Source organism: Thunnus maccoyii, chromosome 20 (genome assembly GCF_910596095.1).
Source record: "Thunnus maccoyii chromosome 20, fThuMac1.1, whole genome shotgun sequence".
NCBI lineage: Eukaryota > Metazoa > Chordata > Actinopteri > Scombriformes > Scombridae > Thunnus > Thunnus maccoyii.
The window spans coordinates 1,706,724-1,732,110 of record NC_056552.1 but is presented as its reverse complement, the minus strand read 5'-3'; the positions used below and the strand labels follow the sequence as shown (position 1 = coordinate 1,732,110).

Below are 25,387 nucleotides of genomic sequence, written 5' to 3'. Positions count from 1 at the left end.
ACTCTGAAACCCAATTAAACCTCCTTATTATACTGGAATCATTTACTTGTTGATTAATTAACCCCAAATAGTGTAAAAAGCAACCGTTGAATTTGCAGCTTAACTGAAACATTAATGTGAAAATTCAGAGGTGCTTTTAATGGTAATTCGTCAGTTTTTACCACTTAAAAACCGTTAAGAGCAATAAATAAAACTCACAGAAATACTTAGATGCTTTATTAAAGCAGTTAATAAAAGTAGAAAAGTATAATCAGCAAAATGTACTTAAAGTATCAAATATAAACTAATGTATTTTAAATATATTTATTTTTAAATGGGTTCTCTGCAGGTTTAAGACTTTTTAAGGGTTGAAATAAAACTACCAAAAAGAATGAAAGCTGTTCATTTTTTTAATTAAGGTGAAAATTAAGGGATGCTTTAATGCTATTTTAAGGTGGAATCTAATCTTAAGGTGGAAATAATTCAAACTCCGTGTCTGTATGGAGCTGCTTAATATCATGTTGAAGCAGAAAAGAGACAAAAAAACAAAGATGGAAGAACATTATTGACTAAACTAAGAGGCCCAAAGCAGGAAAAACAAACTAAGACCAAAATGACACTTCAGTGTGTGGACACGGTGTCCACATAACAGTGAAAAAATAATAATTTAAAACATACTAAGCAGGATTTTAGGGCATAAATCAACAGTTACTTTTGGATTTTTGGATCAATTCAGGAAAACTGCAAACACATAACACGTCAGGTGGATTTTCTCAAGATTGCTCCAAAAATGTTGGACTTTTCCTTTAAATTCTAGTTTTAACGACGCTTCATGTGTAAAAAACAAAACTAAATCCTGAAATTATCTAAATGTGTCGACTGTTGGCTGAAAGCCAGTTGTAATAAATGACCAACTGAACAGCTGAGATTAATGTCATTAACAGTCTGATAGGGCAGATTCGTTGAAAGGCATGCTGGGAATCGTAGGACATTACTGAAACTGACTGCTGTCAGTCATGTCTGCGTGGGGGGGGCGGGGCTAAAGCCTGATTGGATGAAAGGAGAGCACAGAGACGTGATGACATTCAGATACTTGTTATCAGTGTTGAAGTGATCAGTTAAAGATCAATCTACCAATCAGATAAACGATTAATCATTAAAGTCATTTTGCACATTATCTGCTTTGTATGGAAGCTCATTAACGTCAGCAAAAAGAAAAAAAAAATCATAATGTTAAAAGTGAGGAATGATGAAAATAAACATATTCAAGTTCACATGAAAAGCAACTGTCTGTGTCAGTTATCAGATATTAAAGTTTACAAAATTCAGATTTGAACTGTTTCATAATAAAGAAAGTAGATTATTATCTTTACATACTATCATAACACTGACAAACATTAAATGTTTGAATCAGGAAGTCAGATTTAAATCATTATTTCAACTTTGTCATAAAGTTTTGAAAGTTCAAAATGTCAAAATTCAGGTCAAAATTTAGATTTGCTTACTTTCTAAAATTTGGAATATTTCATAATTCAGACTTAATATCTCACAGTTTAGACTTAATATCTCATAATTATGAATTAAAATCCCACAATGCTGACTTCATATGTAATTTAGACTTATTATCTCATAATTGTGACTGAATATTTCAATCATACCTCAATGTTTTATTGTTCTAATCATAACATTTATACTCAATATTAATATTTCTGACTTAATATTTCATAATTGTGTCTTAAAGTCACACGGCGTTGACTCAATATGGAATTATTTTTGACTTACTATCTCATAATTCTGAGTAAATCTCATATTTTTTGACGTAATAAGGTTCAATTTTATGTTAAAAGTCCAAATTTGGACTTATTGTGGAGTTTTATGATTCATGACTCATCACATCTCATGTCTGTTTGTTCTTTTCTTGTCGTGGCATCACTGAACCTCCGTAGTTTTCTCCTTTATTTGCTGTTTCATGTTTCATGTCTCTATAAACTAAATCAGTTTGAAAATCTGGGAACTAAAAATGGAGGATTTTTCTGTTTGGTGGGGGAAGTGTTAACTGTGTGTGTGTGTGTGTGTGTGTGTGTGTGTGTGTGTGTGTGTGTGTGTGTGTGTGTGTGTGTGTTAAACGCCCCGCCGTCAGCAGTATTGATTGGTGGATTTCAGCAGCAGGTTTGTTTCCATCTGCCAGTTTTACCAGCAGCAGAATCAGGTCACATGAACCAGTTCACCTTTAAACAGCAGAAACCTTCTGACATTCAGATATAAACGTTTGATGATTTAAAAAGATTTAAACATGTATGAAATGTTCTCATGTGTGTAAACTGTACTGAGACAATTAACTTTTGTTGTTAGAAAGTTAAAACCTTTCAGAGTATTTGTATTTTTAGGAGGTTTTATAAACTGTTCACATAAAGCCGGACGATAAAGCTTCAAAACTTATCACGATCAAATGTTTGTGTAATTGATCATATTTGATGACCTATTTTTTAATAAAGACCAGGAGAAAAAAAGGTGAATTTAACCACATTATTTATCAAAGCACACAGGTAATAATTTTAATATTAACACAATAATAATGAATTATTCCTCACTGTCTGCAGCACAGCTGTGAAATGATTGGCTGTTTGCTCGCAGCGTGCTCCATAATCAAAGCACGTGATTGGCCGAGGGCTTTGTTCATGCAACCGAACTTTGCGTATTCGTTATGTGCTTTCATGGCGGTTTGCATTTAACGCAATTAAATGAAACTATTGAACATTCTATTAAACAGTTTTCTTATTGCTATGTATGAAGTGTCTGTCCTGAAACACGTTCAGTTATTTCTTTAATTTAATATTTAATTTGATTGAGCTTCATTAGTTCAGATAAATGATTTAAGCAGCAGTAAACAGAAGCATCTCTCATGACCTTTGACCTCTCTCTGTTTTCTTTTGTCTCTCGTCCGCCCCTCTCTCTCTCTCTCTCTGATGTGAAGGGCTCCTCTCTCGTTTTCACTGCTCATTGAAATGACAGGAAGTGTGTGTGTGTGTGTGTGTGTGTGTGTGTGTGTGTGTGTGTGTGTGTGTGTGTGTGTGTGTGTGTGTGTGTGTAATCATGCTAATGGCTGCAGGCTGTTTAGCGTTAAACTGATTACATCAACCTTTCTTTGAGGTTCAAAGGTTTATTGTAAAGTCGCCTCTTAACCGTTTGTTTATGTTTGTTTATGAGTGTTTGTCATGAAGACCGCAGACATAAACTGTCTCGTTCTCCTCTTCTCTGACAGTAGCTGCATTGCTTTTTTTCAACCAACCATTTAAACACAAATCTACAGACGGTTCATGTTGAGTTAATAACAGAATTAACGTGCAGAAATTAAAGGACATGTCTGCTGTTGTTCTGTGTTTTTGTTATAGTCATGTGAAGCCAAACCTACAACATGTCAGTTCATCTCTCTAGACTTTCTGACAAATATATTTCAGTCAGGAGAGACAATAAGGAGAAAAGATCATGTTTATTATAACAGAGATAGAAATGATCGTCATAAAATAGATCCTCCGTGAAGTCCAGACACTGCTGGTGGTGTCTGGTGAAGGGATGAGACTGGGATGAGACTGGGTGGAGACTGGGTGGAGACTGGGATGAGACTGGGTGGAGACTGGGTGGAGATGTGGAGGTGGAAGGACGCACATAACAGCTGCTGGACTAATACAGAGACACATATATGTGTACAAACACAGATGATAGGCTGATCAATGAAGGTGTGTCTCTGTGTTATTGGACAGATGTGATCAGATGATGACAGCTGGGAAAAATAAAACTACAGGCCTGAATATACAGAACGAGTGACTGAACTTTCACTTAGCTCCATACTTTCATCTTCTCTGTCTGAGAAGCTGGCAGCATTCATCAATATACTGTTTAAATAACTACTGTATATAAAGCTCATGTGAGAGAGGAGTTTAAAGTCTACGTCTGTCTGCTGTTAGTCCATCTTTTAATATTTCTCTGGTTACTTTTACTTGCTTCCTACTGAAGATGTAAATCTTTAAAAACACCTCACAGATATATAATTTCATTTTTTAAAAAAGGTTCAGTAAGTACCTAAATGAGCTGCTCACCGTAGGAAATAGTATATTTGTTGGGGACTATTTTCAGCAGCGGATGAATCCACATTTGATGCTCTTGTGAGTATTTCTAGTGTTTGTGTTGATGGTGATGAAGGAACATGTCGGTGCAGCCATGTGTCTCATTGATTATCAATAATAATAATAATACATGTTAGTATGATGGTTTGACTGATTTACTGACTATAAGAAAAACATAGAAGGAGAATTATCTGTTAAATACTGAACTTTAAACTCTTTACTGTCACAAAACAGGTTTTCCATCTGCTGGTTTAGAGCTTAAAGCTGCGTCGAAGTCTGGACTGAAACTGAAATCAGCTGTTTGTTCTTTTTTATGCTCTTTTGTTTTTTTCATTTCATTTTATATAGAAAAATAAAGAAAATCCCCAGACAGGTGTTTAATTTAAATAGTCTGGTTACCCAGTAGTGGTGTGCCCGAATACAGATACATTATTCAGCAAAGCACAAATAGTGGGTTTTATACGAATATTTGTTTCATACAAATATTTAAAAAAGTGATTTGTTGGGGGTTTTCCCCAGAGATAAAGCTGAACTACTGACACAAGCAAAGTGTCAGTAAAGACTCTCCATAATTCCCTTCATGTTGCACACTGTGCTGTCTGTGTGTTATGGGTGTATTAATAGGTAGAGGTCTGTCTGCAATGAGGTGATGAGTAAAGTTTTATCTCAGTAGTCAGCGCAGTCGTCTATGATCTGAGAGACTCCAGTTTGAGACCCGATGTGGGGACCAACTTCATAAGGTAGTTTACTCATGAACATTTAAATTAAAAGTGTCATAAAAACAAAAACAGGATTTTTAAGCCTCTTCCCACTTTTATTCGAATACAAATACAAATAATTTTGCTGCCTCAACAAATACAGATACAAATACAGATACTGGGATCTCTGCACATCCCTATTATGGATGGAAGAACAACCAAATGACAGATCACTAAACACTGATTAATGCACATAAATTTGAAATAATTGACTCCTGACGCCGTATAAATCATTTAAACTTAAGCAACAAACTACAAGTGTATTTAGTTTATTGTTAAACTGATCAATTTGAACATAATTATCTAAAACAACATGAATCATTTACTGTCATCTTCTTTTTATGGCCGACACACATTCATGTAAATAAAACACAAAGACACGTCAAGTTTTTATGACTTTATTTCATCTGCTCGTCTAACAGAAGTCTTTTAAGTAATAAGGATGTTTTTAAAAAGATTGGACAATTTTGGAAAATGAGGACATATTTCAAAACCGATGACCTTTTTAAATTAGTTGTGAGTCAATAACTTAACTCAATAAACATAACGATCAATGTCCGACTTTCACCCTTACATTGATTCAATACTCATTTCTTATCATGTGAATGAAGTCATAAACATGTTGCAGTAATCTGCAGGGACTTTCTTCACACCTGGAACTAAACTCAGTTCCTCTGGTTGAAGGTTGTGGCGACGTCTCATTCGTCTGGTTCTTATTTCTTTAAATGGTTGTTTGAGACTTTTATGGTTTTAGTTTAAAGTTACTGTTACAGGGACGGGGGATGTTTAATGTGATGAATCCTCACAAATTTCAAAGTACAAAAAGCGAAAATGTGTTTAATAAATTGGTCCCATAAAGGTGAAGTCTTGTTTGTTTCCAGACAGAGCGCAGCCTGTCCAGAGCCTCTGTCAATGATTACTGAACAGACCTTGAACTCGTATCTGTTGTTCTGAGCAGGAAAACAAGCCGCAGAGTTCAGCTCTGTGAGGACACACAGTCACAGTGTGGACAGGAACCGATCCTGACGGCTTCCATCTTTCATTTCACTGACGATTTCCCGTATAACCCCAGAACTCTACTTTTATTTGTTGAGGGAAGAAAACGGAGCCAAACATCCTGCTCGTAGTCTGAACTGTTGCTCGTCTGATCACAAGCTGTCTCTTTATGTCACCGTTAGTCAGGACGTTGTTGGAAAGTGAAGACATATTTAGAAAGTCAGCACATCTTTGAAAACTTATGCACACACATCATCATTTTTATTAAAGTGTGATGCCTTTCAGCCAATCCCGCCTCCAGCTACTACAAATCAACCAAAGTTTGGTGCCCACATAGAGCTTCTTTACATGTGTAAATATATGATAATAATATATGTAAATATAATCATATATTTACATTAATGGCTGGTGTTTACGTGACAATGTAAAGTCCTGTAAACATCCCCTGAAGGCTGCAGCGCACAAACAATAATAATCAAGAATATGATCATTTCATGACAATCTGCCTGTTTTAAAGAAGTTAAATCTCAGCTTCATGTTGTATCAAAATGTAAAAACTTTGTACAACTCGTCTGCATCAGAGACTGCTCGTATCGAGAGCCTCACTAACACTTGTTGTTGTTGTTTTCTGTTGTTTTCCAGTGAGCACCCCTAATTTCCCTGATTTACATATCGCTGTCAATCACACCCAATGGAATCCAATCAGAAAGCAAGCGGGGACGGACTGGCGGGGACGCAGAAGGAGGCGGCGCTCCGGGCGCTCATGCAGCGCACAGGATACCAGCTGAGACAGGTAGGACACTGTTAATAAATACTATAAATACATACAGTATGTATAATAAACTTTATTTATATAGCGCTTTTCTTGACAAAGTTACAAAGTGTTGAACAGAAAAGAAGAAAAAATTAAACAGACAGAGATCATAAAACACAAAAAAACACATCCTGTCTCTGGAGGAGACAAAGAACAAGACGGGGAATGTCCGACTGGTCCTTTAGGTTTCTGAGATGAGACCACAGCACGTTTTTAAAAGCTTTTATGTTTTTCATGAGTTTGTCCTCACAATGAAAAACGACTCAACAGGTCGTAACGAGCTACAGTTAGTTTGAGTGACAGATGACATCAGTAACTGTTCTGCAGATCAGATGACGTTTAGGTCCAGGTATCATCCGATAATTCATTTGTAATTCAAAAACCAAAAAACGGTGAATCTGTTATTTGTTTCAAAACCAAAAAAAACAAAAAAACAAAAAAATGTTTTTGGTGTCAGAATCAAATAACGAAAAACAAATCAAAGTTTTTGGGTTTTCGCTGATTTGTTTTATCGTTGTTCCTTTTTGGATTAAATATCGAGCAGGTCTGTAGACATCAAGCCAATTCGTTTTTGAGTTTGAAACCAAAAACTAAACCACGTGATCGATTCCTTTTTTGTTTCCCGACGAAAATCCAGAAAACCAAATTCAAAAGTGCAATTTCAGTTTAGAAATCAAGTATTTTTGTCAGTTTTGTACGATAGCAGAAGCGGCTACATTAGCCTACCCATGATCCTCAGCGACCGTTGCTATGGTGAAGACACCTGGACCCATTTATATTTATTTATTTAACCCAACAGGAGATGCTGTTCATTTCCTGTTTCCAACCGCAAGTCAGTCCAGTTTTTTTAAAAAAAGCGTAACTACGATCGTCCCCTAACCTTTAACCCTGTGGTTATTATTGTAACCATGACGACGAAGGTGGCCTATCTTTAAGGAAGTAGTTTTTAATCTCTGCTGTTCCTCAATAAGCATGAAGGTTTGAAAACACATCGCCAACAAGATACAGTATGTTTGAGAAAACATTGTCATCATCCAGAAAATGTACTTTTGTAAACATTTAGTGTTCCAGCTATAAGAAGCATAAAGCACAATATTTATTACCCTGCATACTTCTTATTCTTCAGGACACATTTTCATTGAACTACCAGTGTTTCACAGTTTAGACGACACAGACTGGTGTGCTATGACTTTTAGTAGTGATCTCACAAACATTTTCACTAAGTGTAAACTAGGAAATCATTAAAAACTTTGAAAAAAAAGATCAAACTAGGGCCGCAGTCAACCAAAGACAATCTTGTAAACGCTCGGTAAACGTTCAGTAAACGCTCAGTAAACGCTCAGTAAACGTTCAGTAAACGCTCAGTAAACGCTCAGTAAACGCTCAGTAAACGTTCAGTAAACGCTCAGTAAACGCTCAGTAAACGTTCAGTAAACGCTCAGTAAACGTTCAGTAAACGCTCAGTAAACGTTCAGTAAACGCTCAGTAAACGTTGAGTACAGTCAGACCCAGCAGGCTCCATCAGGTTGGGGTTTTGAATACACCCCCGTTGTTTTCACAGGTCATTTGTTAGTCTGTCCCTCCCGCTGCAGGAAATAATGGATTAATCCTGGAAAGCTGTTGATGTAGCACTTTTCTCCTTATGAAAGTAACACGGAGATTATTCGACCAATGAGAATTTAGTCGGACGAGAACATATCGACCAACTAATCCACCAGCAGACTACAGCACCAGATCAAACCCACCTTTCTTTGGAGACTCATCACTTCAGACTTTAACGTCATGAGATTTAACTGGAACTTTATTGATCTAAATCAGCCTTTTCATATCTAGTGTGGTTTAAATGAAACCACAGTTTATGTTTTATAACTTTTTTTTGGCCAGTTTCAGATTTTATAACATTTTTTTCTGTATTTTTATGATAATTTTTTTTTTTTGTGGTGTGTTTCAGGAGAACGGGCAGCGGCGGTACGGCGGCCCTCCACCCGGGTGGGACGGCACACCACCGGAGAGAGGCAGCGAGATCTTTGTGGGGAAACTACCGAGAGATCTGTTTGAAGACGAGCTGGTGCCGCTGTGTGAGAAGGTGAGCGACAGAAGAAGAACCTCGGATTACGTTCAATGTCAGCGTTTGAGGAAATTATTTAGTTGAACAATATTTGGCAGCTACTGGATGTTAAAGGTCAGATAAAGGTTAAATAGACTATGGTTGATATCTGGTCAGTTAGGCAACTGAAACAACTAGAAACACTAAAAATACTGAACAGACCTTTTTCACTGCAGATGATTTGAGGTGATGTTGATGTTATGAGTTCCTCTTTTTGACAGATTAATACGTTCTATGAAAAAAGTCAGTAAATCTGACTCATGTTGGGGCAATAAAAAAATAAAAGACTGATATCGATCTCTAAATCATCGCTATCAAGGTTACTAGTGATTTATTCAGACAGAAAAATGACGTGTAAAGATTCAACTTGGTTTAGATGAAGGAAAAACTGATGTCCATCATTTAAAAAATATCAGAAAAATCCAAATATAAAGAAATCTGACTGCTCTCCGGCTTTGTATCTTTTGTTTGGACAAAGTTTAATTTGCAAAAGAAACATACAGTCCATGTTTTCTGATGATGTTTTTCCTTCAGTATCATTATAGGAAGTTTGGGCGTCACTGTTTTGGACGACGGTGGTTTACAGTTAAAAATAACATTAATCGCAGGTCTGTGATGCGTCTACAGCAGAAAACCAGACATATAAAAATATGTAACGCTGAAACGCTGAAACGCTGTCCCACCAGTTAGCACGTTGCTCTCAACACCTATAAATAATTTCTCTTCTCTCTTCCTCTCTCCAGTTTGGAAAGATCTACGAGGTGAGGATGATGATGGACTTTAACGGGAACAACAGAGGTTACGCCTTCGTCACCTTCAGCACCAAACAGGAAGCCAAAACAGCCATGAAGCAGCTCAACAACTACGAGATCAGGTCAGAGTTCAGTAACACAAACATGCAAAACACACGTCGATAATTCATTTTCATTTTCATTCACACTTCATGCTGACATGTCGGCCATAAACACAGCAGAACATCCAAGCAACCAACTAATAACCACCAAGAACAATCATCATCATAACCACATATCAACACCCTCGCAACAAATCTGAACACCTTACTCACCATTAAGCGGTCACCTAGCAACATGTTACAACAACACAACCACCTAATAACAACCAAGCAACCATCCAACAACCTTGTGACCACAAATTAATGTCTTTGCACCTTCCTGAACACGTTAGCAACATTCAAGCAACCACCTGGTAACATATCAGCAACCATGCAAACGCTATCAAAGCCACGACATACCAAACCTCCCAGACCCACTGACACAGATTACATTAACATGTTAATTACACATCTGTCAGCCATGTGTTATTATTATTTTCACATTTCTGGTGCATTTCACTCTTTTCATTGTAAACCATCCCCCTAGAAACGTGTTATCGACCATCTATCATCTATCACCATCTATCTTAGCAACTAAAGTCTTCATATTTCATTATAAATGACCTTTTTTAAACAGCGATTCTCTTCTGTGCCGCAGGAATGGCCGCCTGCTCGGCGTTTGTGCCAGCGTCGACAACTGCCGTCTGTTTGTCGGCGGGATTCCAAAGACCAAGAAGCGCGAGGAGATCCTGTCTGAGATGAGGAAGGTCACTGACGGGGTCATGGACGTCATCGTGTACCCGAGCGCCGCCGACAAATCCAAGAACCGAGGCTTCGCCTTCGTCGAGTACGAGAGCCACCGAGCAGCCGCCATGGCTCGCCGCAAACTGCTGCCAGGTAGAAAACCAACACTGAATATTCAACTTTATTATTTTTTTTGTCAAAGTTATCATCAGGTAGTAATACTGTTTATTGAAGTGTGTTCAAGCAAGGCCACTTTTTTTTTAGAAAATATTTTATGAAATTGGTCATTTCTTGTGAAAGAGGATTGATGTCTCAGATGTCAGATTGTCCTTGAACGCAGCAGCAGTAAGGTTTATATAAGTCCTGCATCACCAACAACAATAACAATAATAGTTTCAAGTCTCTTCATCTCTTAGACTGACTCTGATGTTTCCTGTCGATGCAGCTCTGATGGTTTTTAAAGCAGCCAAAGTGCCAACTAAGTGTCAAACACGTCGTAAAAGTAAACACAACATAATAAAAAAAAGTCAAAGTCTCCTTTTGATTGACGTAACTGTTATCACCAGCCAATCACAGCCGGTGTCACTGGGTCAGTGTCCAATGGAGGAAAAAGCTCTGATGGTTGTGATGATAAGATAAAGTCTATATGACCGAATGATACGATCAGAAGTGACGATGAAGACATTCAGACCTGTTTGTTTCCTGACGCTCTGAACAGTCAACACATGGTTTTTTTTTACTGTGAATCAGAAAACATTATATGACCAGATGAGCTGTTAGTCTGTCTGCGTCTCCCTGAAGCTGCAGCTAAAAGCCTCAGCGATGAGATGCAGATACAGTTTCGGTGTTTTCTGCAGGAAGATCATTTGCGTAATGTTTGTGCAACAGATTGAACTGTAGATGCTGAGTCACGGTGATTCTGTCGGCTTAAAAATCTGTTTATTCTCCTTTTTTTTAATGTTTTCTCTGTTGCACATCGTCTCTCCTGCTCCAGTTTGATTTTGTTTCCAGTTATTTCATTCCTATTTATAAAGTATATTACAAGTATGTCTGTTAAATTTTAGATGTTAACAAATAAAATGAACTATTTCATACAGTATATTATTGCAAAAATAACATCAGCAAGTAAAATGTAAGATTTTCTTTTAGACTTAATGTTTCTCTGTGATGTGTTCAGGATCAACTTTGAAAACATCCCTTATAACTTGAGATCTTTGGTTCATCATCTTACAGCCTCATCTATGATCTGTGTCTGAGCAGGAAGTGTTCAATCAGGGTGATCAATGAAAACCAATACATATTTTGACATCACTAAGACAATCTCCTCTATCCATTCAGATATTATTATCTATTATTCAGATATGGAGATTTGTGCTGGACTGAAAACAATTATATTTTTAGTTTTATTCCATAAAAAGTCTTGTAGAGCATGTATAATTCTACTCGCGTGCTTAATGATGACATTTCTGAATAGTCTAACTGAATAAAACAATATATTGCATGTCTGGATGACACATATAGTGACTCTGACAAAAGCCTGTAAATTGAAAGGAAAACTCATTAAAAACAAGGAAAAACATCCAGATTTCAAAGAGTTTTATTGCTCACTGTCAATAAATTAGAGGCACCGTTTCAGTGTTTCTAATGTTGTGTGCACAAGTCTCCTATTTCCTATTATTGCCAGTGAAATTTGAAGGCAGCGTCTCACCAGTAACGTCATTAAAGACAACGGGAAGACTGAAACCCACCTGTTGTCTCTCTCAGGTCGTATTCAACTGTGGGGTCACGCCATCGCCGTGGACTGGGCGGAGCCTGAGGTGGAGGTGGATGAGGATACCATGGCGACCGTCAAGATACTGTATGTCAGGAACCTGATGCTGCAGACCACAGAGGAGACCATCGAGAAGGAGTTCAACAGCCTCAAACCAGGTAATATAAAACCGCACACACAAAGGTCAGATGTCTGAGTGTCCTTGAATGCAACATCGGGGATGATAAACTTGACAAATACGTTTCATACAAGTTTCAGGTCTCTGCAAGTTGATTTTTTAAAAACTGAATGAATGATTTGGGGTGTTGAGTCAATTAAATTTGTTATTTAACGTGATTATTGATCAAAAACTGAAACTTAGAGTTAAAGCTTGAAGCTCTAGACGACTGAAAAAAGATTTATTTTACAAAAGAGTTTTGTGTTGCAGGTGCAGTGGAGCGAGTGAAGAAGATCAGAGACTACGCCTTTGTCCATTTCACTCAGAGGGAAGACGCCATCAACGCCATGAACACCCTCAACGGAAAGGTCAACAGCTGTGACACCGAAGATCATCACACATTTATTTATTCCTAGTAGTTTTTGCTTTTTATGATCAAATACAAAAAAAAACTATTGAAAACATGTCAGTGAGTCACACCGCTGCACTGGGTGACATGTTCCTTCATCATGAAGAGTTTGGTTAGTTTGTTTAGAAACAGCTCTGAAGACTAATAACAGCGGTCAGGTTTTCAGTCTCCGGAGAGTAGTTCTGTGTACGTCAGCCACCACTGAGCATGTGCAGGAATGCGGTTCTGTTTGCAGCATCACTACAACGTTACTCTGGACCTTGTTCTGTTCTGAAGTTATCTGAGAAATTTACAGTGCAGTAGAAGGTCAAGATGCTGTGATATCTGACAATCTAATTGCTGTTATTAGGGCACTGAATTTATTAACCTAATTATAGATGTAATAGAAACTCAAAGAAAAAGGACAATTATTATTGGAGGTGACCTGAATCTGAATCTGAATCTCTAAGTTAGATTCAACAGCAGGACTTAAACGTAAGTGAAATATAAAATATCTTAAGGAGGGCATGTTGAATGGTTCATCCAAGAACAAATGATTATACATATTATTCTGATAGACACTCTACGTATAATAGTTTGGATTACTTATTCTTGTTTATTAAAGATATAACAACCATTAAAAAACACACTATTGGAATAATGACACTATCAGATCACGCCGTGATCGTTCTGACAGCGAAGTTAAACTCAAAGAAAGGGAATTATTTATTAAACTGAACGGTGTTCCTGCACATGTTCAATAACGTCTGCCGTACACAGAACTACTCTCCGGAGACTGAAAATGTGATGCTGTTATTAGTCTTTGAAGCCGTTTCTAAACAAACTAACGTGACCAAACTCTTCATGATGAAGGATCATGTCACCCAGTGCAGCGGTGTGGCTCACTGACGTGTTTTTAATAGTTTTTGGACAATAATAGAGGTCTACAGCACAGAAGAATCAGATATATCAGGCTTTGGATACACACACAATACCTTTTAAGTAGGATGGGTTCATTGTTGGTTTGGATCAGAATATGAGATTTGTTGAGAAGATGAAAAATACAGAAAATCACCAGAATGATCTTTTAATGTTTTCGGAAAGAAATGAACCAGCAGAGCAAAGACGTGTTTGTTTCTGTACATCTGCTAAACAATCACATTATGTACTAATGAATCTTTAAGGCATGAATATGATATGTCTTGTGTCAGGTATTGTGTAAGGGTTGCTCCACTTCTGACCTGTTTGTTTTGTTTTTCAAAAGCAAAAGCTGTTGCACGCAAAGGTCGAAAGAGTCTCAGAGCTGCAATTATCAGTCATTTGACAGAATTACTATTGTGATAATCTACTTTAATCATTATTTACACAAAAATGCCAGAACATTTGCTGATTCAGCTTCGCAAATGTGATGATTCAGTGCTTTTCTTTGACAGTAAACTAAATATTTTTGAGTTTTGGACTGTTTAACGGACAAAATGAGACATTTGAGGACGTCACCTTGAACTCTGGGAAATTCTAACAGGCAGTTTTTATTTTTTCTGACACTTCATGGACAAAGTGATTTATCAGTCACTGGAGAAAATAGAAAATAATCGTTAATTGCAGCACCGTCCAAGAGCTGATTCCTCATTTCCTCCACCATATATTTTCATTTTTTTGCATCTGGTCCATCATTGATGATATTATTTACCTTTTCATGCTTCTTAACAAAAGTCTTGGGTTAACATAATCTTGGTGAGGCAACAAAGAAAGAAACACAAAGATTTTTCCATCACTTAAACTCTTCTGTGTGCTACTTTCATGACAGTAATTTTAGACTTGGTGTGGAAATATCCTTAATATTGAAGTTTTAAGAAATAAACAGTATTTGGAACGTGGGGACCAGGGAGTATAATCTGTCCTCCTCCTCCCTCCAGGTGGTGGACGGGTCTCCTATCGAGGTGACTCTGGCCAAACCGGTGGACAAAGACAGTTATGTCCGTTACACCAGAGGGACGGGAGGACGAGGAAGCTCTCTGATGCAGCCCGACTACGCTGCCTACACCCTGGGACAGGTATGACCCTGAACACACCATGAGCTCCCACACCGGGGTTCATGTGAGTCATGTCGGAGGCCGCCAGCAGTGTTTGTTACGGTGGAAATCATCAACGTGGATTTAAAGAAACATTGTTCTAGTCATCCACTAAACAAATACCAAACAAATGTGTGACTGTGCAAGTATATGTATTTATTCCCATCTCCTTTATTTAATGCAAATTAACAAGAGATTGGTGTTTTTTTTAAAGGACGGGGTCACAATTTTTCAAGTGTTTTAAACCAACAGTCAGGAGCTCAAATGAACATTGAAACCTGTTTTTCTTTCTGTAATCATTCCTCCTGTTCATACTGACCATTAGAAGATCCCTTAATAATGACCTTACAATGGAAGTGATGGAGGACAAAATCCACAGTCCTCCTTCTGTGCAAAAACGTATTTAAAAGTTTATCTGAAGCTAATATGAAGCTTCAGCCAAGCTTCAATCCGAGCTTTTGTTGATGACCCCACTAATGACATTCCCATCAGCCTCAGCTTAGCGAACGTTAGCTTGTTAACACACTAAAGTAAGATAGTGAACATGGTAAACTTTGTACAAGCTAAACATCAACATGTTAGCATTGTTATTGTGAGCATGTTAGCATGCTAATGTTACCATTTAGCTCAAAGCACTGTTGTGCCTAAATACAGCCTCGCAGATGCATGTTTGATTTGTAATTTGATTTTTTAAATTTAGATTTTACATATATGTAGTTATTTTGATTTATTTTACTTTATTGCTGGTAGTATATTGAAGGACTGAGTAGTTGTATAACTGACATAAAGGCTTTAATAATCTGATATTTTTGGTTTATTTTTCCTTTTTTATCCATTTAACATGTTATGTTTGTTACAAGTTCTATTTTCTTTGTTTCTTGAATGCAGCTTTATGATGTCTTTTAAAACAGCTTCTATTTCTTAGTCTTAAAGATGTTTTTTGATCTAAGAGGCTTCATCAGTTTAACCACATGTAAACAGCTTTAACTAGTGGACGGTTTAAATCATTAAACAGATGCAGAAGCGATGAAAGTAACTAATAAGATGAATAAGTAAACACTCTTCCTTCCTCTTGCAGGTGTACGACCCCTCGACGGCGTATCTCGGTGCACCCGTGTTTTATGCCCCTCAGGCCTACGCTGCCATACCGGGTCAGTTCCGCTTCCCGGCGGCCAAAGCTCACGTTGGAGGTCGAGGTCTGATCAGGACGCCGTCTGTCAGAGGTGAGGACGGGACGGATGCACTTTTCTTACTTCATAATACTTCTTAATATGAATCTTTTCTGGTGACTGATGTTGAAAATAATGATGCAAGGAGAGCTCACATTCACACGCAGGAAAAACAAATATGAGTCATGATTCAATTTTAATATTTTTTCAAGGAACTAAACTATAAAGAACCAAAAAAAACAATCAAAGTGAGTCTGAGCTCCCCTTGCAGTTTCAACATTATTGGGTTTAAAATTTTGAAGCAGCTGTCAGTTGAAAACCCAATATTTCCAGTTCAATTCTTCTTTCAAATAAAAATAAAAGGTGGTTTTCACAGGACAGCAGAGACATTTCTACATGATCAAACAGATTTCTGATGGTGAATTGACCCTTCATTAAGCCTCTGAGTAACAGTGAAACAACAATCTGATTTTACATTTTTACTCATCATACTTATAATACAAGACTAACGAGCTCTACACTGTTATACAGAACAATCTGTTTCTTCAGTTCAGCTGGAAAGGATGCTAACGTCTTACCTGAGACCTGTTAGCTTTAGCCTCACTCTGTTAGCATGATATCATATATGTAGCCATTAAGTTCATATTTAAGACTCTTTTATAGGGTTCTTATATTTAAGTCCGTTTGAACATAAAAGGTCCGCTGGAAATAGGAATTTTTAACCAACTCGTAGAGATAACGTTAGTTTAATTAGCTAGCTAGCTGCAATTGTCATTCCAACAAAATCAACAGTCGCTGGCTAGAAATGAGAAGTTGCTTTTGTTGACTTCAGTCTGAAATCAGGGACTTGTTGTTTCAAGATTTATTATGAATATTGATGGTAAATGTAAACTGCATTTGTTCTGATTAAAAGATTAAAAGGTGTAGCAACAGCAGTCGGCTTTGCAAACGGTCAATTCACCAGTAGTACAAGTTCAACTGAACTGTACCGAATCAAGATAACCCAAACATAAAGAATGTCGTTTCAAAATTATATTTGTCATCAATCAAATAAGATCCACTGAATCAAAAGTGAAACTTTGTTAATTAAGTATAAAATCCTTTAAGAGATTTTTCTGGAAAATGAATCATTCAGAGAAATAATCCTCGGGGAAATGATGAAGCTGCAGCAGGATACATGTACCGTTACCATTACCAAGGTGGAGATCTGTTACCATGGCTACCACTGTACCTGTTCACACCTGGCTGAATAATTGTCTTGACTGTTTGATTCTTCTTCCCGGTTGATTTCCGGTGATTTGATTGATTTCACTGCCTTTTCGGTTTTCTGTAGAAATTTACATGACTGTACCTGTAGGGGCTGCGGGGGTGCGGGGGCTGGGTGGGCGTGGCTACCTGGCCTACACTGCTGGGGGTGGAGCCGTGGGCCGAGGCGGCAGCGGCGGCGCCTCCTACGGTCTGAAGGGGGACAAGCAGGCGGAGGAGAAGCTGTATGACCTGCTGCCGGGCATGGAGCTGACCCCAATGAACCCTGCCGCCATGAGCATGAAGGCTGCCGCCATCAAACCTGCAACACAGGTAACAGGACCCACCTTTGAAGGATAATTCTGGTTTATTACAACTCAGGTGTTATTTTTGTAGTTTTGTGTATAATTTTTATTAGTAACATCACCAGCTTACTTTGTGAGATCTGGAAACATGGTCCACTGTTCAACGATCAGGACGTAGTCAAGGATACTGGAGTAGTCGTCCAGTCTACATGGGGTTTATGGACTTGTTGAAGATTTATATCCATTTCCCCTGGAGTATCTTCTGGGAAGTACTGTGGGAATATTGGGTGCTGTTACTACAAGCCTTTTGCTCCTTGTTCTCAGTGTATGTTGGACTCCACTAGGGTTTTTCCTTGTATGGTGGCCTCAGGATTGCATATGTTTCTGCTTTTTGTGGATGACATGCTCCTGCTGCTTGAGAGTCAGCACCTCTCCAACTCTGAGACCAAGCTACTCTGCCAGAAAATGGTGGACTGCTCCCTTCTGGTTGGGAAGTATTCAGTTCCTAGGGGGACCGGACCAAACCACTCCCTCTAAACGGTCTCTGTGTGGTTGTTTCGGTCCGGGTAGGGTTGCTGTTTTCAGATCATTCCCCAAATGAATCGTACAGAGCAGGAAAACCAACCATTCAACCAAATTAAACTACTCAGGTGTGAAAACGTCCTTTAAGACAGGACGATGGGCTCAGATATCTAGAAGGAGCTCAGAGTAGGGATGTGCAGAGGGCCCAGTATTTGTATTTGTATCTGTATTTGTTGAGGCAGCAAAATAATGTGTTCTTTAATAAACAATTTTTCAAAGGAGGGCTCCCTCACTGGCTCTCAAACCCCGGTCTCCCAGACCACGGACGACTGCGCTGACCATTCAGCCAAAGCTCAGCCCTGCCAGACACACAGACCTTATGAAATATAGATTATCATTTTATAAATCTTTTATATCTTTTACAAGTTACTGTCTGCCATTCAGTGCCTGCTCTACATACTGTGTCATTGTGGTATACGTGTTTGTGAAGAAATCCTACTCCTAGGCTAGTTGAACTCTTTCTTCAACTTAAGAAAACTGTGTGGATCATGAGGTACCTAGAGGAGCCACATTTGAAGGATGTCCTCATTTGAAGTTATTGACAGACCATTAGGTCCCTCTGAGATCATTCCTATGACTATACCTGTTTGTAAGAAGGCGTAACAGTTTGTGGAAGTGTCATTTTAGGGACCTGACTTTTTTTAACCTCACTTCTGGAGAAATATATAAAGCTGTCGGGTTTGTGTTCACAATCTTTAGAGAAAGGGCCTGTTCAGCAACATTCTGTCTCTCCAAAAATACAAGATAATTGTTTTTTTTTGTATTTGGCTTCAATGTGTTAATCCCAGAGAAAAGGGGCCACTTGGTCGTGTGCCATGGAGCCACAAAGAGAGTTTCTCTCTGCAAATATACATGACATTTGTATAATTGTTACTGATTGTGTAATGTATTGTACAATGTCTACAACTGCTTCAACAAACTGTGTTTTGACTAACGATGCAAAAATTTCCACGACAACCATCCATGACACAGAGACAGACAGAGCGGAGCAGAGGAGAGAGACGGAGACACCAGGAGACGAGTCCTGACCTGCGTGCTGTTTTTTTTTTTTCTTCCCAAAAACATTTAATTTTTAAAATATTTGTATGACATAATTATTCTTAAAAACCCACTATTTGTGCTTTTCCGAATCACTGCTTCTTCATGTTGAAAGGAACCAGTTGAGGTGGTTCAGCATTTGATCAGGGCGCCTCCCTGTGGAGGTATTCCTGACATCTGGCCTGGGAATGTCTCCGGATCGCCCAGGAAGAGGTGGAAAACCTGGCTGTGGAGAACCCTGACCTGGATCAGCAGCAGAAAATTGATGGATGATTGAAACATCATCTGTTTGTTCGTGTTTCATGACCCATCAGACTTGTTTTTAGTGCAGTCATTACCAAAATAAGACCTATATTGCAATAAACCAGACTTATCCTTTAACGTGTGTCACCATAAAATCCTGAAATGACAGAAAACGGAAGCCAAACTGACAGAAATGATGAACCTGAGAGATTGAACATGAATCTAACTGTCTGTCAGGTTCTGGATGAGTTGTGTCAGAAGAATAACTGGGGTCATCCGGTCTATCAGCTCCACTCTGCCATCGGTCCGGACCAGAGACAACTCTTCCTCTACAAGATCACCATACCGGCTCTGGCTACTCAGTACCCCAACGTGTAAGAATACTATTGACACTACTACTAGTACTGCCACTACTTTTATTACTGCTATTACTACTACTACTGCTCCCTTTTCTACTCCCCCTCCTGCTACTGCCACTACTCCTCCTACTATAGAATTACTACTACAGCTACTAATGCTTCTAGTATAACCGCTAATGATAAGAAGCCTGTAGTTTGTATGTAATATAATACAGTGGAGATTGAGCAGTTTAATTTATTTTCTGTGTGTTTGCCACTGCTAGCCCTTACTGTGGCCTGTTAGCTCTAATTTAACTTTAAACACACAAAACAAAACCAATATAAATTGAACCTATCATCCTCCCTCTGTCTCTGCAGCCATCCCTTCACCCCTGCTAAGCTGTGTGCGGCTGTAGAAGAGGCTAAAGTCCACGCGGCCGAGCACACCCTGCAGACTCTCGGTATGCAGACAGAGGTCCCCGCTGACGCCGGCTGCGCTACTGCTGCCGCTGTGGCTTCGGTAGCCTTCCCAGGTATGTGAAGGTCCGTACCCGAAGTCAACTAACTCTTCACTCCACAAAGCACTAACAGACTCTCACCTGACGCTCACACTGCATGCTGAAAGAAACAAAAAGTTACCTCCACTTATAAAGACACTTTAAAGCACCACACCAGTGGATTTTTAATGTTTTAACATTTTAGTATTAATTACTATTCCTGCTGATCATTTTCTAAATCATCCATTCATTTTTAGATCGATTTCCTTCCTTCCAGCCAGCCATTGGTTTCAGTTCATTTCTATCAAAATAAACTTGGAGAGAGATAATCCATCACATTCAATGTTTAGTCTTTTATAATGTCAAAGTAACATTATTGTCATTTCATAATAAAGTCATGAGGAATTTTCAAACTAGTTTGTGATGTTTATTGGCGATGCTGACTCTGCAGAAATTCAGACTTCCTGCAGTGTTTTCACAGTAATGAACTGAAATCAATCTATTAAGTTGCTTTACTTTGTTAGTAATGACAAAACAAATCATATGAATCATTTTTGTGACATTTCAGCTGTTTTTAAGAAACCAGCACATAATTTGAAAATAAATTGAAAATATAAAGGACCAAGAATGGATCCCTGAGGAACCCCACAAGTCATTAGGCATCAGGAATCTGGTCCTGGTGGTTCACTAACCAGATTACTGAGTATTCATAATGCTGTACTGTGTCAGTTAGACCTCCATTTAGAGCCTGGATAGGTGTGAAATGTACACATTTTACTTTTTTGTAGTTTAGAAGAAGCTTTAAATCAAACAGAGGTCTGGAGGTCAAAAGCAGACTCAGTCATTTTAAAAAGTTTATCATTATTTCTACAAAAACAGAAGCCGAATAGTGTGAATGCTCCTTTATGCCGCCGCTCTCCAGCTCCCTGCAGTTTTTACAAGAGGATAAAGACTTTTAAGTTAAAGTGTTTTGTTTCTCTCAGGTTTCGCTCTGGCGAGCCCGGCGTCGTCAGCGGTCGCCTCCCAGCTGAAGCAGGCCGTATCTCTGGGTCAGGACCTGACCACCTACACCACCTACGAGGGCTACCCTGCGTTTGCCGTGACGACACGCCACAGCGATGGATATGGCGTTTTTTAAGAACAGCGGTTTCCAAAAAGGAAAAAAAAAACACTCGTAGCTAAAGAGCATTCTGACTATCCTGTAAAGTAAAGAGGAAAGTTTTCAATCTGAAGTGGACGCGTTTCCGCTGCAAAACTGGTTCCAATATTCAATTTTAATGATTATTTCTCAAAAAAAAAAAAAAACACAGAAGCAGAATAGTGTGAATGCTCCTTTATGCTGCTGGTCACATGGTGACTGCTCTCCAACTCACTACAGTTTTTACAGGAAGTCAAAAAAGTGATAAAACTTTCCACAACACCGGGGTTCATCTAAGTCACAGAAACATTTTTAATAACCGCTGCTGGAAAACGTTTCAGACTCGTCAGTCGCCCTGAAACAAAATCCTCACCTGTCACATCACTCACCTTTTCTTTAGATGATCTGTTTCTGCTACATATCTGTGATTGTTTTGTGATTGATTAAGTAGTTGGTTTGGTTTGAATCCATTTTTTGATCAGTTAATATGTTTTTTTTTTAACAGTTTTTAGTTTGTTTGCATGTCTTTAGTATTATGTTTACAATATTCAGAAACTAAATCTAGTTAAATTTAATGATTTTGTTCATAACGCTGCGTTATTATTATCTCTAAGACATCTGGGATTTGTAGTTCTTTTGAAAGTCTGTCAAAGTTGGAGAAGCAGGTTTTCCTGAGCATGAAAAATATGTGTAAATTGTTTATGAGGAATCAATATTTTAACGTCATAATACATCAGAAAAAGATGATCGGAGAGAATCTGGATTTTTTTAGTTCTACAAACTGTGAATATGAAGTTTTTTAGATCTAGAAAGTGCCCGGTCAGCATTTTGAAAGGTTTTATTTTGACGACCTGTGTGCCAGTTTCCCTTAGTTGATTTTTCTTTTTTGTGTTTCAGTATTTTTTCATGTTCACATCGTGTGTTGTTGGTCCTGCTTCTCTTTTTTCTGTTCACAAAACAAAAGATCCTACAATTAGCCTCGTCTCTGGCGTCTTCAGCTACACTAATGTTCCCTTTAATGCTTAAAGGTTAAAGGTACCCTGTGCAGGTTTTGACCACTAGTATTTAACCAGTTGATCCTCATCTTGTTTGTATTGTATGAGGACATGTTGTCATGTTGTCTTTTTCTTTTCCAGCTCCACACTGATTATTGCAGAATAACATCAACAACTAAAGCTCCATAATAGAAAAGAGCATTTACGTTCATGCTTCTTAATGTTGGTATGAATAAAATACAGAAATTTAGTTGTGGATTTGACAAAGAAAAAAAATCGGAACTTGTTAAAACCGTCCTCTGTTATTTTAACATTTGATATACGAGTGACGTCAAAATGACAACATTGGAAATTTGGGTTGTAGACCATTATTTTCTGTCTTGATTAATATTTTGATTAATTGATTGTCTTATTTTGTCCAAACACCAGTCCAAAACACAAAGATATTTAATTTACTACAATGTAAGATGAGGAAAAGAAGCAAATTCTCAAATTTGAGAACCTGAAAGCATCAAATATTCTGCTTTTTTGCTTAAAAAAAAGGACCTAATGATTAATCGATTATTGCTTATTGTAGTTGCAGATTATTTTCTGTTGATCGACTCACGTGGAAGTCATGATTGACCTTTCGGTGAGATAAACATCTTATTATCTGCACCTGCTGGTGGTGACGATGAGTATGAGTTGTGTCAATGTGACATCGTCTGTTTTTTCTGATGATGAGGAGCAACAAACAGCAGCAGCACAGATCAGATCGTTTCAGTCCGACTTGATTCTTATATTTGTTTCTTTAAATGTTTCTGGAGTTTTTATGACTGATGACAGACGCCGACACCCGAGCTGTGAACATGCCGAAGCAGAGACAGTATTAAAGTGTGTGAAGCACTTAGAACTTATTTTTATACCAGGAAAAAGAAGAAATATCCAAACACTATTTGTATAGAGTTATTTTGCATTCTTTGGACATAAAAAAAAAGAATCCATTTGCCTCCATAATTGACCTGGAAACAGAAACGTGTGAAACTGAATCAGGGTTTGAAATCAAAACTAATCTGTGATGTGAGAACCAGAGCAGAGAGAATTGTGGGTATTCTGGAGGGTTTTTAGATCACAAGAAGAAACTTGCTTTGATAAATTGTAATGTTTCATGATTGATAATCTTCCCGAAATAAAGAAACTGAAATAAAAATCTGAACAAACACTGGCGCTACGTGTCTGCATTATTTTACAATTAATACATTTTACTTAATTACAGGTTTGTACTTCTGTCGTCTCTCAGTTTGCTAACAGAAAACCTGCTTGGATTAAAGATGGACATCAGAGATAATGATAATGATGTGTTTCATGTCTGTGTGTTCAGATTTATCCTCTCACATTTCTCCTCAGAGCTCCTCCTCTGCTGACGTGTCAGTCGTAAAATTAAACCCTCAGTTTATCCAATAAACAGGAAGGACCAGAGACAAGTGCAAATATGATTGAATACATAAAAGCACTTTACTGACTTCTGGCTGCCATGAGGGTTAATTTAATCTGGACCTCTGCAGCGATAATATGATTAAAAAGACAAGATAGTGGGATTTAAATACATAATGTCCAAATTGACAGATTAATAATATTATATTAATTTTGATTAATCAGGCCAACTATATACACTCACTGGTCACTTCATTAGGTACATCTGTACAGTCTAACACAATCCAATAAATGGCTCTGCCATAAATTCTACTTTTATGACGCTTATACCCTCGGTTTATCCAATTCACATACAGAGTAAATACTGTAAGAGTAAACAGGAAGGACCAGAGACAAGTGCAAATATTATTGAATACATAAAAGCACTTTACTGACTTCTGGCTTAATTTAATCTGGACCTCTGGAGCGATAACAAGATTAAAAAGGCAAAATAGTGGGATTAAAATACATAATGTCCAAATTGACAGTTTGATATATAACAGCTCTGCCATGAATTCTATGTTTATGAAGCTTATATATTTTCAGTTTTTGTTCACATTGTCAGAAAGGTGATAATTCTACTTTATGTTTATTATTGAGGTCGTAGTGGGTGGTGGTGGTGTACTGGAGCGCATTACATTGAATTCCTAATATTTTGCCCGTTCATTTAACATACATGAGGGGGGCAAAATATAAGGAACACTTTTCAACGTAATGCACTTCAGATGTACACCACACAATGTACACCACCACACACTACGACCTCAATAATAAACATAAACGTAGAATTTATAGCAGAGCTGTTGTGTTGGATTGTGTTAGATTGTACAGATGTACCGAATGAAGTGGCCGGTAAGTGTATTTAATTTGTTCTGGTCTGAATCAGAGGATGAGTTGGTAAATTTCCTTTCAAGCGAGAACACAGGAAGAAGGTTAGCTGCCAGCAACTGTTAATGAAAGAGGCAAAGAGGGATGTTTCATGTATTCATGTTGACAGTAGATTTACTGGTCGAACGTGAAGTGAGCAATCAACCATTTTCTGGCGGAGTGGCACGACCTCAGACTGGAGTTGCTGACTCTCATTAATCAGATAACTTCATCTTTCTGCTCAGCTTCTCATTTATTGTGAGCGTGCAGCAGATAATGAGTCACACCAGGGTTTCAATCATCCAACAAACGCTCTGTTGAAACCAGTTAGTTTGACTTTAAAGTGTGTGTTAAGCAGACTGAAGGTAACATCTTAACCAGCAGAGTGTGAAGAGAAAACCAACCGAAACCTTCTCAAACAGTGACGTTCTCTCCTTCCTCTCCTTCAGCCAAGAACATCCAAAGCAAACACTCAACAAACAGTAACATCATGTGACAGTGTGAGGGTTCATGTGTAGTTTGTGTCCTGCTGAAAGCTCAGATATACAGTCAGTCTGTGGATACAACTAGATGGAACTAATACAGACAACAGAGACATCTAGTGGTGGAACGTGTTCATTTCAGCAGAGTTCAAGCTGCTTTTAGCTCCAATACAAGTCAACTCCATCTGTCATTTGGTTCTTCATCACTTCAGTGATGTCATGTGATGTTTCTGATGGAAGCTGCTCTGTATTTGTTCCTCTGGATCCTCCACTAAGTTCCCCACCTGTCCCATC

At 38.1% G+C, this 25,387-nt stretch overlaps 1 protein-coding gene across 4 annotated transcripts in view; it reads left to right on the top strand.

Moving 5' to 3' along the window:
• The window catches only part of a1cf (apobec1 complementation factor), a 24,362-nt gene extending 871 nt beyond the window's left edge, over positions 1 to 23,491 (top strand). Inside the window, exons 2-13 of one of the 4 annotated variants that reach the window (XM_042398323.1) lie at positions 6,500 to 6,650; positions 8,623 to 8,757; positions 9,522 to 9,652; positions 10,269 to 10,507; positions 12,119 to 12,283; positions 12,553 to 12,650; positions 14,587 to 14,724; positions 15,821 to 15,965; positions 17,245 to 17,489; positions 19,562 to 19,698; positions 20,041 to 20,195; positions 21,143 to 23,491. In XM_042398323.1, the coding sequence (XP_042254257.1) occupies positions 6,549 to 6,650; positions 8,623 to 8,757; positions 9,522 to 9,652; positions 10,269 to 10,507; positions 12,119 to 12,283; positions 12,553 to 12,650; positions 14,587 to 14,724; positions 15,821 to 15,965; positions 17,245 to 17,489; positions 19,562 to 19,698; positions 20,041 to 20,195; positions 21,143 to 21,297 (1,845 nt within the window). In that variant the 5' untranslated portion in view covers positions 6,500 to 6,548 and the 3' untranslated portion in view covers positions 21,298 to 23,491. Of the gene's footprint in view, positions 1 to 6,499; positions 6,651 to 8,622; positions 8,758 to 8,829; positions 8,854 to 9,321; positions 9,387 to 9,521; positions 9,653 to 10,268; positions 10,508 to 12,118; positions 12,284 to 12,552; positions 12,651 to 14,586; positions 14,725 to 15,820; positions 15,966 to 17,244; positions 17,490 to 19,561; positions 19,699 to 20,040; positions 20,206 to 21,142 lie in introns of those variants that run through there. The other 3 variants (XM_042398325.1, XM_042398326.1, XM_042398327.1) reach the window with 3 other exon arrangements.
• The last annotated feature ends 1,896 nt before the right edge of the window (positions 23,492 to 25,387 follow it).